Source organism: Polypterus senegalus, chromosome 5 (assembly GCF_016835505.1).
Source record: "Polypterus senegalus isolate Bchr_013 chromosome 5, ASM1683550v1, whole genome shotgun sequence".
NCBI lineage: Eukaryota > Metazoa > Chordata > Cladistia > Polypteriformes > Polypteridae > Polypterus > Polypterus senegalus.
The window spans coordinates 58,117,571-58,131,329 of record NC_053158.1 but is presented as its reverse complement, the minus strand read 5'-3'; the positions used below and the strand labels follow the sequence as shown (position 1 = coordinate 58,131,329).

Genomic DNA, 13,759 nt, shown 5'->3' with positions numbered 1-13,759 from the left:
CAAGATATGTAAACCCTGATTTGACACCTCTTTGAATAATATTAATAAAGCTATTAAAATTTAGAATAAATAAAAAAGAAATGCGTATGTTTTTTATTTGGTTCATGTATTGTGGTAACAAAACTGTAAAATTAAGAGGTAAACTGCTGTGAAATGCAACCTACCAAACTAATGAGAAGTATATAATAAAAATGCAGTTAATGAGTTGTAATAAATTCTAATGACAGTACACCAAGTTAATAACACCAAAACAAATCATGTTACGTAGTTGTGTTACACGCACTAAAGAATAAACTGATTCGTTTTTACCTGTTTTTTGAAACCCATTACAGAGTAAATTAGGAAATTTTTTTTATCATAACTGCCCAGTGTAGCCACTGTATTTAAAGGATTTTAAACGTGATAATTTTGCCCCAGATATCATCTCTGATAATACATTGTTGTATGTGTGTATACTGTCACATGAACACTTAGGGAGTGCCTATCAAGGTAGGACAGTCATATATATATATATATATATATATATATATATATATAATAAATAAGTGTGTGTGTGTGTTCAAACACTGCATTTTTGAATTAAACAACAAATGTCTAACAAAAACAAAAAAATCCTACTCTCTAATTACACCATGGTCCCATTAAAAGTAGCATTGGAAAGTTTAGAAAATGTTCTAGAACATAGTATAGAGAATTGGATACACAATTGTGCAATTAAAAAAAAAAAAAAAGTTAATATTGTCTGAGAATCATTCCCAGTTCTGTATACACCAATTTTAGCCGACAAGGAAATCACTTCATTGCAAACACTTCCACAATTTATGATTTGATTTTTTTTTTTTAAGGATGAAGGTTCCACTTCAAAGATGAGGTGCTTAGAAACTGACAGCACCTTGAACCAGTGTGGAGGGCCAGTAAATGTAACTGCATGCAAGTTGTCCCTAGCATTTGCAGTCACATCTAATTACACAGGTATAAGACATAAATACAACAGATAGTGAGGGTGCCAGACAAGTTATTAGGCAATACAATTAAAAAGTAGTGTTTTATGCATACTGGTGATGTAAAGACAATGTTTTAAGTTTACACAGAAAAATACTGCTTGTCAAATAAGAGCAAACTTCATAAGGTACACTAAATCAACTGCCAAATGCTTAATGTTATAGGTTGCAAAAATGGCAGAGAAGGTAACAGTGAAGACATGCAGTAGAGAAAAATTTAAGACATACATCAGCATTATTAACTTACAGTCTGGGCTGTAAACTCAGGGGGGTTGTCATTCACATCTGTCACTTTGATGACGGCAGTTGCAGTGTTAGACAGACCGTACGTTGGATTTCCTTCCATATCAGTAGCTTGAATTATTAAAGTGTACTGTGGAACTTTCTGTTTAAAAATGTATGAAATTAAGTGTCATACACTAAAAATGTACACAATAAAAATGTCAAATATGTATAAAACATCTTCAAGATACAACTTGATATAATATAGATCCACTTTAGTTATACTCCAACTATCGAAAAATATAAATGGAAACCCTTACTTAAAAAACCAAAGTCACAGCAATTAAAAGTAGGAGGGCAATTTGGTTTTAAATTTTGTAGCAACTTGGTTATTCTATTTTCAAAACCACCTGTTTGTTGCTAGGTAATAAGAAGGCAGACTTTAAATATACCAGCTCCCGCAGCAACTTCATATGGCAACAAAACCCTGGAGTACAATTATGAAACAAGCAAGTAAAAATGCATTCATTTGTTTGTTTAGATTAGACAGACTATCCATGTTTCACCTTGAAGTTTACATATGAGATAAAAAGAGCAAAGAGTGATACACAGAAAAATGTAAGGAAGGGAAAGACAAAACTTTCTACAACCGCATGACTCAATATTAAAATTAATTTTATTTAGGCGCTATTATGATAAGTCTTTTTTTTTTTTTTTTTTAATTATTTCAAATAATGCAAGTACATTCTCACACTGATGAGATTTTAATGTGAAAGAGAGCTTGGACTTTAAATTCAGAGCCTTAAGTTTAAACCTACTATAACTATGCTGCATAAAATTCAGACTTGCCAACTAACAACAATAAGAGTAAGCTGCAGAAACAGTGTTAAATATAAATTTATTGACAGTGAAATTTATTTTATATATTACCTGTCTTTTTTCAAACTGTTTATCAATCAGGTTATTCCAGAACTGGCAAATTAAATTATTAATACAATGAACGAAGACTTGAAATGAACATTTTATTAAAGAAATTCAAGTTAAACATTATTGAATTAATAACAAAAGTGGAGTATACTGTTTCTTAGCAACTAGTTAATCTTGTCTCTCCAAGTATGCATGTTTATTTTAAGCAGTCTTTTTACCTCTCTGTCAAGTCCTGCTGCCACAGTAATGATGTCTCCAGTCTCATTGTTGATTGTGAACATATTTGAGGATGGACTTTCAGGTGTCTGTGACACAATCTTGTATCGCAGAATACCATTGGCAGAGTTTGGATCATCTTTGTCAATAGAAGTGACAGTCATGACAAATGTTCCTAAATAAAAAGTATATATTATACACTGTGTGAAATTCAACCAAAAAAACACATTTATTAACTATACATTTACTGTATCAACTAAATATAAAATAATTAGGTTTATGAGAGTTTATAAGTACTAGATACATTTTAAGAGTTGGGCAGTCCTCAAATTATAAAATAAAAAAAATGGATTCAACACTTTCATAAACAGATTATTTCAAAAACAGGCTGCATATCCTATACATGCTAATCTAGTCTAACCAGGCTGTGTATCCTATACATGCTAATCTAGTCTAATTGAATGGCCTTATGGAGGTGGCAGTGGTCTATTTAATGTAAATATCAATACTTGACAAGGGAAATGTAAAGCAGATCTCAAGGGATGTCAGGATATACCCCATAGGCCACTAGTTGGCAGCAGAAATGTCCAGAGCTAAACAGCTGGAACTCTCCTATGTCCATTAGCCTAAGAGCTGTAAATACTGTAGGGTGAAACACAAGTTGTTTTGGGGTAGCTCCTAACGGAAACAAATGGTTGCACTTTTAAATGTACAATGATTATTTATTTTGGAACGGTATAGAAAAAGACATCTGTTCCATGAGAATGAGAAAGGATAGAAAGGCACTATATAGAGTAACCCCGTAACCATATTTATTATACATGAATGTTAAAATAATCAATTTATCCATTACTTTTACCTGGTTTTGATCCTTCTGGAACTGTCCCATTCCAGATCTGATGCAAAAATTCAGGTCTATTATCATTCATGTCAATTACATTGATAACTATATCAATTGGATTTTCCACCTGGTTTCCATTTAAATCCACTGCATGCGCTCTCAGCTGACAAGAAGTAAATGAATTTGCAACATTAATACAGACAATTCCTCACTTAAACGATGTAGAGCAAAACTATGTGCAAATATATAACACACATAAACACTCACAAATGTATTTTATCATTATTTTTATGTGTCCTTGTATTATAACTATCACACATTATTTGAAGAGGTAGAAACTTCTCAGTTCTGTTGTATACATATACTTAACTGTACACAATACTGCTTTATGGGAGGGAGCTTCACCATTTTTGTCAATGCAGAATAAAGAATCTAAATGTAAATTCTAAAGGTAGAAAGTCAAACATTTACATTGGCATGAATCCATATAGCTTGTGTATAGTGTTATTTCTAAAAATAATCGTAAAAAATGCCATTTTTGTGATTTCAACTTCACACTGGCAGTATTTATAAGAGAGCCAAGTATTTTTGTGCACAACCAAGAAGCCAAAAAAATGACCACATTTACTTTATATACTTACATGAAAATTGGGTATCTCTTCTCTATCCAAAGGTTTTGTCACAGACAGTTGTCCTGAAATTGGATTGATTATAAAGATCCCAGTAGGAGGCTGGTCAGCTCCAGGCCCTGTTACACTGTAACGTAGGGAGCGCATTTTATCACGATCTGACCGAATCTGTTAAAACAGAGTAGAAAGAAATGAACATAATATAAAAATACTATTTTCATCAAAATGATTTTTTTTAATAGAAATGCAAAAAGTTCTTAATTATCCCACTCCTGGAAAAAGCGATTTAGCTGGCAGTACTACCTACTCTGAATTATATTTTGTAAAACTAATGGACATTCTCTTTAAGCTAGCTATTGGTTAAAAGATATTTTCATTATAAACACCCATTAACAATTCTACAAATGGCATATCTTTAAACATATAATGTATGCACAATTAATTAAAACTATATTTACACATTATAGAAACATAACTGAACCTGAAGGTACTAAAAATGTAATTCACAAAGGTGTCACTTCTCCCAATTATAAATTTCTGAATGTGTGAAAATTTGGGTGAATACATTGCAATGATTAATTTATACACAAGGACAAATTTTCAAAATAAATAAGATTAGAGATCACATCTTTTGAGATTTAATATTTTAACAACACAATTTAGAAGAGCAGCACAAACTAATAATGAAAATGTCCCATTACCCTGACAAGTTCCTGTGGAAAGGGACCTCTAGAATTTTCAGGAACATTGATTGGGGGGATGACCCAGTCTCTCTTCATACGCTTCAAAAGCCCAGAATTATCAGGTTGCTGTCTGGGGAACATTATTTCTTGAACTCCCTGGGAAGACTGTATGTATTTATCCCCATTCTGAAATTAAAATCATGTTTTAAATTAGTCTGAGTTGTAAAGAATTTCAGTGCACCCAAATTGAACAGTTAAGGTCTATTACTATGAAGAAAAATACAATTCAGTTAAATGGATGTCCTTCACAAAACACTTAATATCTACTGCATTGTATGAATGCATTAAGTTTCAACACTTGATTCAAAGAAAAAGAAAATATGTTAAAAAGCATTATTAAAGAAGTTATCTGCAAATATTATTTAAAACATTTCTCATTCTAATATGAAAAAAAAAATCCTGACAATGTATTTTTAAATTATATGGTCTCACAGCCTCCAGAATTACTCAAACCTTAATGACCTTATTAAATTAGAAAGGAATCAATTTAATTAAATCTAATTATTTAGGACCAAAAGTCAAAAATGATGTATGTTCAACTATAACCCTTTGAAATAGCATGGTTTACAGATGCAACATTTTACACAGATGTTAATATATCTTATTTTTCACTTTTATTTACTACAAATTATATTTTTCTAACACTCAAACATTTTAAAATTAAAATATGGGTTAATGTTCCTTAGGACATCTGCTTCACTGCTGTAATAAAAACAATACACATACATACAGTGCATCCAGAAAGTATTCACAGCGCATCACTTTTTCCACATTTTGTTATGTTACAGCCTTATTCCAAAATGGATTAAATTAGTTTTTTTCCCCAGAAAAAAGTTTACTTGAGATTTTTGCAAATTTATTAAAAATAAAAAACTGAGAAATCACATGTACACAAGTATCCACAGCCTTTGCTCAATACTTTGTCGATGAACCTTTGGCAGCAATTACAGCCTCAAGTCTTTTTGAATATGATGCCACAAGCTTGGCACACCTATCCTTGGCCAGTTTCTCCCAGTCCTCTTTGCAGAACCCTTCAAGCTCCATTAGGTTGGATGGGAAGCGTCGGTGCACAGCCATTTTATGATCTCTCCAGAGATGTTCATCAATCGGATCCAAGTCTGGGCCACTCAATATTCACAGAGTTGTCCTGAAGCCACTCCTTTGATATCTTGGCTGTGTGCTTAGGGTCGTTGTCCTGCTAAAAGATGAACCATCACCCCAATCTGAGGTCAAAAGCGCTCTGGAGCAGGTTTTCATCCAGGATGTCTCTGTACATTGCTGCAGTCATCTTTCCCTTTATCCTGACTAGTCTCCCAGTTACTGCCGCTGAAAAACATCCCCACAACCATGATGCTGTCACCACGGTGCCTGGTTTCCTCCAAACGTGACGCCTGGCATTCACACCAAAGAGTTCAACCTTTGTCTCATCAGAACAGAGAATTTTGTTTCTCTTGGTCTGAGAGTCCTTCAGGTGCCTTTTGGCAAACTCCAGGCGGGTTGCCATGTGCCTTTTGCTAAGGAGTGGCTTCCGTCTGGCCACTCTACCATATAGGCCTGATTGGTGGATTGCTGCAAAGATGGTTGTCTTTCTGGAAGGTTCTCCTGTCTCTGCAGAGAACCTCTGGAGCTCTGACAGAGTGACCATCGGGTTCTTGGTCACATCCCTGACCAAGGCCCTTCTCCCCCGATCGCTCAGTTTAGATGGTCACCCAGCTCTAGGAAGAGTTCTGGTGGTTTCAAACTTCTTCCACTTACGGATGATGGAGGCCACTGTGCTCATTGGGACCTTCAAAGCAGCAGAAATTTTTCTGTAACCTTCCCCAGATTTGTGCCTCGAGACAATCCTGTCTCGGAGGTCTACAGACAATTCCTTTGACTTCATGCTTGGTTTGTGCTCTGACATGAACTGTCAACTGTGGGACCTTATATACAGGTGAGTGCCGTTCCAAATCATGTCCAATCAACTGAATTTACCACAGGTGGACTCCAATTAAGCTGCAGAAACATCAAGGATGATCAGGGGAAACGGGATGCACCAAAGCTCAATTTTGAGCTTCATGGCAAAGGCTGTGAATACTTATGTACACGTGCTTTCTCAATTTTTTTATTTTGAATAAATTTGCAAAAACCTCAAGTAAACTTTTTTCGCGTTGTCATTATGGGGTGTCGTGTGTAGAATTCTAAAGAAAAAAAATGAATTTAATCCATTTTGGAATAAGGCTGTAACATAACAAAATGTGGAAAAAGTGATGCACTGTGAATACTTTCCGGATGCACTGTATATTGTACATACAAATATACTAGTGATTTTCTAATCAAAAGACTTCAAGTCAAAAGACTTGGCTGGTGATCAGTAAATTGGCCAATCACAAAAAAGTAATGCTTTTCTAAGCATTACAGTAATTAAGTTGCAGTGCTCAAAGGTACAGTAGTTGAACTAGCGGACAAGTGTTTTTTTTGTTTTTATTTTTGCTACAAAAAATCCTGTAAAGAGAGAGCAGCAAAGCAGATTTTACCAGAGGACGAGAACACTGAAATATTAGCCATTACATTACTTGGGAAAAGGAATCTGAGGACTAATCCTGTGCAATCAGAAAAAAGGCAAGATGAGCTACTTTAAAGAATTTAAACCTTTTTTATTTTGCCTTTCAATTAAAATAGACACTTTTTGTCTGAGTTTGGACTGTGAGCGAGCTTCTGTTTAGTACAGCAGCTTACATGTTCACTTAGAAAAAGAAAATATCAAGAAATATTTGAAGATGGTGCTTAGTAAACAATATGCTTGTTTAAAAGCAAAACTCAATTTACTTGTAATAAAATTAAGGTCTAAATCAATATTACTCTGCTTTGGTCCACAAAAACATGACAGTGCTCTCATAAAAAGAACTGTTTTTGAAATGGCAGGTGTTACAGAATGACAGCAGTAGCAAGCAAAAGAATTAAATAATCTGTTTCATTAACAACAGGAATTCACTTCTTAAGATACCAGTTGCTCCTCCTTGAACCGTCACCTTATCGTGGTGGAGGGGTTTGCGTGTCCCAATGATCCTAGGAGCTATGTTGTCCGGGGCTTTATGCCTCTGGTAGGGCCACCCAAGGCAAACTGGTCCTAGGTGAGGGATGAGACAAAGAGCGGTTCAACAAACCTCCAATGATGAGTGAAACCTTTGGACGACGTTTTCCCTTGCCGGACGGGTCACGGGCCCCCTCTGGAGCCAGGCCTGGAGGTGGGGCTCGATGGCGGCGCCTGGTGGCGGGCCTGCACCCATGGGGCTCGGCGGGCACAGCCGAAGAGGTAACATGGGTCCTCCTCCCCATGGGCTCACCACCTATGGGAGGGGCCAAGGAGGTTGGGTGCAGTGTGAGTTGGGTGGTGGCGAGGCGGGACCTTGGCGGTCTGATCCTGGCTACAGAAACTGGCTCTTGGGACGTGGAATGTCACCTCTCTGAAGGGAAGGAGCCTGAGCTAGTGCGCGAGGTCGAGAGGTTCGGCTAGATATAGTCGGACTCACCTCGACGCACAGCTTGGACTCTGGAACCAATCTCCTCGAGAGGGGCTGGACTCTCTACCACTCTGGAGTTGCCCTGGTAAGAGGCGCCGAGCAGGTGTGGGCATACTTATTGCCCCGACTGGAGCCTGTGCATTGGGGTTTACCCGGTGGGCGAGAGGGTGGCCTCCCTCCGCCGGGTGGGGAAGGGTCCTGACTGTTGTTTGTGCGTATCGCGAACAGCAGTTTGGAGTATCCACCCTTTTGGAGTCTCTGGAGGGTTGCTAGAGGGCATACCTTCTGGGGATTCCCTCGTTTTGCTGGGAGACTTCAATGCTCACGTGGGCAATGACAGTGAGACCTGGAAGGGCGTGATTGGGAGGAATGGCCCCGATCTGAATCCGGGGGGGTGTTTTGTTATTGGACTTCTGTGCTCGTCATGGATTGTCCATACGAACACCATGTTCAAGCATAAGGGTGTTCATATGTGCACTTGGCACCAGGACACCCTAGGCCTCAGGTCGATGATCGACTTTGTGGTGGTGTGGACTTGCGCCATATGTCTTGGACACTCGGGTGAAGAGAGGGGAGCTGTCAACTGATCACCACCTGGTGGTGAGTTGGCTTCGATGGTGGGGAAGATGCGGTCAGACCTGGTAGGCCCAAGCGTGTTGTGAGGGTCTGCTGGGAGCGGCTGGCAGAGTCCCCTGTCAGAAGTAGCTTCAACTCCCACCTCCGCCAGAACTTCAACCACGTCCCGAGGGAGGTGGGGACATTGAGTCGAATGGGCCATGTTCCGTGCCTCTATTGTTGAGGCGGCTGACGGAGCTGTGGCCGCAAGGTGGTGGTGCCTGTCGTGGCGGCAATCCCGAACCCGTTGGTGGACACCGCGGTGAGGGATGCCGTCAAGCTGAAGAAGGAGTCCTATAGGACTTTTTTGTCCTGTGGGTCTCTGGAGGCAGCTGATAGGTACCGGCAGGCCAAGCGGAAACGCGGCTTCGGTTGTTGCTGAGGCAAAAACTCGGGCATGGGAGGAGTTTGGAGAGGCCATGGAGAACGACTTTCGACGGCCGAGGAGATTCTGGTCCACCGTCCGGCGTCTCAGGAGGGAAGCAGTGCAGTGTCAACACCGTATATGGTGGGGATGGTGCGCTGCTGACCTCGACTTCGGGGCGTTTGGGTCGGTGGGAGGAGTACTTGAAGACCTCCTCAATCCCACTAACATGCCTTCCAATGAGGAAGCAGAGCCTGGGGACTCTGAGGTGGGCTCTCCCATCTCTGGGACTGAAGTCACCGAGGTGGTCAAAAAACTCCTTGGTGGCAGGGCCCCCGGGGTGGATGAGATACGCCCGGAGTTCCTTAAGGCTCTGGATGTTGTAGGACTGTCTTGGTTGACACGTCTCTGCAACATCGCATGGATATCGGGGACAGTGCCTCTGGATTGGCAGACCGGGGTAGAGGGATCACACTCCTCAGCCTCCCTGGAAAAGTCTATTCGGGGGTTCTGGAGAGGAGGGTCCGTCGGATAGTCGAACCTCGGATTCAGGAGGAACAGTGTGGTTTTCGTCCTGGTCGCGGAACAGTGGACCAGCTCTTCACCCTTAGCAGAGTCCTGGAGGGTGCATGGGAGTTTGCCCGACCGGTCTACATGTGTTTTGTGGACTTGGAAAAGGCATTCGACCGTGTCCCTCGGGAATCCTGTGGGGGTGCTCGGGAGTATGGGGTACGGACCCCTGATAAGAGCTGTTCGGTCTCTGTACAACCGGTGTCAGAGCTTGGTCCGCATTGCCGGCAGTAAGTCGAGCCCGTTTCCAGTGAGAGTTGGACTCCGCCAGGGCTGCCCTTTGTCACCGATTCTGTTCATAACTTTTATGGACAGAATTTCTAGCGCAGCCAGGGTGTTGAAGGGGTCGGTTTGGTGGACTCAGGATTGGGTCACTGCTTTTTGCAGATGATGTTGTCCTGTTTGCTTCATCAGGCCGTGATCTTCAGCTCTCTCTGGATCAGTTCGCAGCTGAGTGTGAAGCGGCTGGGATGAGAATCAGCACCTCCAAATCCGAGAGCATGGTCCTCAGCCGGAAAAGGGTGGAGTGCCCTCTCAGGGTTGGAGGAGAGATCCTGCCCCAAGTGGAGGAGTTCAAGTATCTCGGGGTCTTGTTCACGAGTGAGGGAAGAATGGAGCGTGAGATCGACAGGCGGATCGGTGCGGCATCCGCAGTGATGTGGGCTCTGCATCGGTCTGTCGTGGTGAAAAAGGAGCTGAGCCGTAAGGCAAAGCTCTCAATTTACCAGTCGATCTACGCTCCTACCCTCACCTATGGTCATGAGCTATGGGTAGTGACCGAAAGAACAAGATCGCGAATACAAGCGGCTGAAATGAGTTTCCTCCGCAGGGTGTCTGGGCTTTCCCTTAAAGATAGGGTGAGAAGCTCAGTCATCCGGGAGGGGCTCAGAGTAGAGCCGCTGCTCAGGCATCTGATCAGGATGCCTCCTGGACGCCTCCCTGGTGAGGTGTTCCGGGCACGTCCAACCGGGAGGAGGCCCCGGGGAAGACCCAGGACACGCTGGAGGGACTATGTCTCCCGGCTGGCCTGGGAACGCCTTGGGATTCTCCCGGAAGAGCTGGAAGAAGTGGCCGGGGAGAGGGAAGTCTGGGCCTCTCTGCTTAAGCTGCTACCCCCACGACCCGACCTCGGATAAGCGGAAGAGAATGGATGGATGGATGGATGAATGAAGATACCAGTTGGAGAGAAAATGTTTCTAATGCTCGGTTTTCTGCCTGCTCTAATCACATTCACATTTTTACCTCAAAAAGGTACCTGACTTGGACAGATAACCCACGTGGATTCATAAAATATCATAATCTACAAAGGGAGTTTGAAGAAAACAAAACAAGACTCCAGCAGTAATCACTTTCATTCATCTGCATTTACAAGCTGCTATTAACCATAATGCCTTTTTCTTCTTTTACAACGGTAGCTAAAATGAAACAATTGATAAAAATAGAGGATAGTTTATGTAGTTTTCATGAAGCAATATTTTCAAAAGCTCATCTATGCAGGACCACCCTCTCTCTATCACATGAAGAAAGTAAAGTCCGGCAGTTTGTAATACAGACTTCTAAACAGAAACTCCTGGTAAAACTTTATACATATGTGGCTTCGAGGTCTTTGGTAATCCAGATTTACAGTGACTGGTTTAACAAAGTAAATTAATGGTTCAAGAGGAAGAAAGAGAGCATTGCTCTGGAACCTAAAGCTGCATATAGTTAATCTTGTTGAGAAGACATGCAGCAGAGTGCCTCATGTACAGGTAAATTAAATATTAAATCCGTGAACATGTGGAAATCTAGAAAATCTGTAACCTTGTGATATGTGTGAAATGTGAAAGAGAAAAATACAATTTACATATAATATTTTACTTTGTGAAGTTCTATTCTCATTGTGTACTGTCCTGATGTCTATGTACAATTTAATATATGAATGCATAAGAGTGCATGCAGCCTAGATCATAAGTTGGTTCGTGGTTACCTCCAGATTATACCAAAAAAAATACCTACGCCCTTTACGACCCTGTGATAGAATAAATGAGAAGCTATAGAGAATACTGGAATTCTCAGACTTCACTCTGCCGCGGATTGCATTATTTCAAGTACATACGAGACTTTTCTAAAGAACATGAAAAGTCATATGCAACATTTGCAGAAAGGCTCGGTTACTGTAACCTCTAACTCCAAAAATGTTATAACATTTTGCATTGTTGAAAAAAAATTGATGTAACAAACATGCAAATGCCAAAACGTAACAAATACAGTAAAACCCCAATTGTCCATCACTCGATTAACCTTGCACACGCCAGCGTCTATTTATTACTACTGTCACACGATACATGGTGAGCTATGCAAACTGGAGCAACTATCCCTTTTGCTAGCACGAAATCACAACGTCCGCTACATAACTTCAGCTTTAATAGCATCTTGTAGCTTTCCTCTTTTGTTATAATTTAACTAATACACATTGTTATGGTCGATAAACACATGGGTGGAGTGTTGAAATTGTCACAAAAAATTAAACATCTACAAATGCATAAGTGCTTCACGTATTGCTTCAATTTATAGAGCAGAAAAAAACAGTGAACAATATAAAGCATGATGCCAAAAAAATTGAAAAAACGTGTCGAAAATGGAAACCACTGACTGATATTTTTTTGTATTAATGTTAATGTTCTGCATTGTAATTTTCTTTTTTAAATTCTGTAATATTAAATTTTGCTAATACATTGCGATGTGCAGGCAGGTTATGATGTACTGTGCGGGAGTAGAAAGGGCATAATGTTGTGTAAGTGATAGGACTGGGTGAAGGGGTTCTGTTCTATGACGGGCGTACACACCTCTTAGAAGATGAGTGACAGGAGAAGTTAGGAGAAAAAGGACGGTGCCGCAGAAGGACGTTTTGAGCAGGAGGTCAGGAGCCAATAACCAGGTGAGTTATGGTATAGAAAAAGACAATGTGAGTGGCCAGAGATAATTATTGTAAGGGCACCGTTTGCTACGTTTGCTGAGGACTCCAAGTAAAACATAGAAAACTGCAGTACCTCCGAGTTGTATTTGCTTATTACACTGGTCATTACAATATTATATAAATTAACTAATTTTGTTGATACTGTATTTTGTTAATACAGTGATCCCTCGCTATATCGCGCTTCGATTTTTGCGGCAATGGGTCTTTCAATTTATGGTATATGCTTCCTCAGTTTGTTTGCCCAGTTGATTTCATACAAGGGACGCGATTGGCGGATGGCTGAGAAGTTACCCAATCAGAGCACGTATTACGTATTAAATAAAACTCCTCAATGATATACGATATGCTTCCCGTGCGGTGCTTCGCACACTTAAAAGCTCTAACAGCCCGTATTGATTTTTCATTGTTTGCTTTTCTCAGTCTCTCTTGCTCTCTCTGACATTCTCTGCTCCTGACGGAGGGGGTGTGAGCAGAGGGGCTGTTTGCTTAGAAGATACGGACGCTCCTATGAAAAATGCTGAAAGGCTACCTTCACATTGATCCCTTCATTGCGGCAGCTTTATCGCGGTGCTTCGCATACATAAAAGCCCAACAGCCCTATTGATTTTTGATTGTTACTTTGCTCTCTCCTGACGCGCACCTTGAAGAGGAAGATGTGTTTGCGTTCTTTTAATTGTGAGAAAGAACTGTCATCTCTGTCTTGTCATGGAGCACAATTTAAACTTTTGACTAAAGGGTGTTATTTCATGTCTAGAGGGCTCTAATAATGTTAAAAAAACGTATTTAGGAGGTCGTAAACAGGTTTTCAATGCTCTGTGAAAATATTAGATTTATAAATAGAGAATCCTACTTCATGGAAATTCATTTATCTGTCTGGAGCGAATTAACCGCGATAAACGAGGGTTTACTGTAAAGTATAACTGTGCGGAGAATATTTATAAACAGTGTGGGAGAGTTTCTAAGGGCTAAAAATATATAAAAATAACCATACAAACATATGCTTTCTACTTTGCGGATTTTCACCTTTTGCGGGTTGGGGTTCTGGAACGCAAACCCCGCAATCGAGGAAGGATTACTGTATACATTTTTTTTTTTTTAAATAAACATGACTATTTGCTAAACTAATCTACTGCATATCATTTTAGTGTAGCTATTCCGTCTTTTCTCTTATC

The 13,759-nt window shown here is 40.3% G+C and overlaps 1 protein-coding gene across 2 annotated transcripts in view; it reads right to left on the bottom strand.

Annotated features, from left to right (window-relative positions):
* cdh2 (cadherin 2, type 1, N-cadherin (neuronal)) overlaps positions 1 to 13,759 on the bottom strand; it is a 130,448-nt gene that overhangs the window by 17,700 nt on the left and 98,989 nt on the right. For both annotated transcript variants that reach the window (XM_039754669.1, XM_039754670.1), the window contains 5 exons: positions 4,538 to 4,705; positions 3,849 to 4,004; positions 3,226 to 3,370; positions 2,369 to 2,541; positions 1,249 to 1,386 (listed from right to left, as the gene is read on the bottom strand). In XM_039754669.1, the coding sequence (XP_039610603.1) occupies positions 1,249 to 1,386; positions 2,369 to 2,541; positions 3,226 to 3,370; positions 3,849 to 4,004; positions 4,538 to 4,705 (780 nt within the window). The remainder of the gene's footprint in view (positions 1 to 1,248; positions 1,387 to 2,368; positions 2,542 to 3,225; positions 3,371 to 3,848; positions 4,005 to 4,537; positions 4,706 to 13,759) is intronic.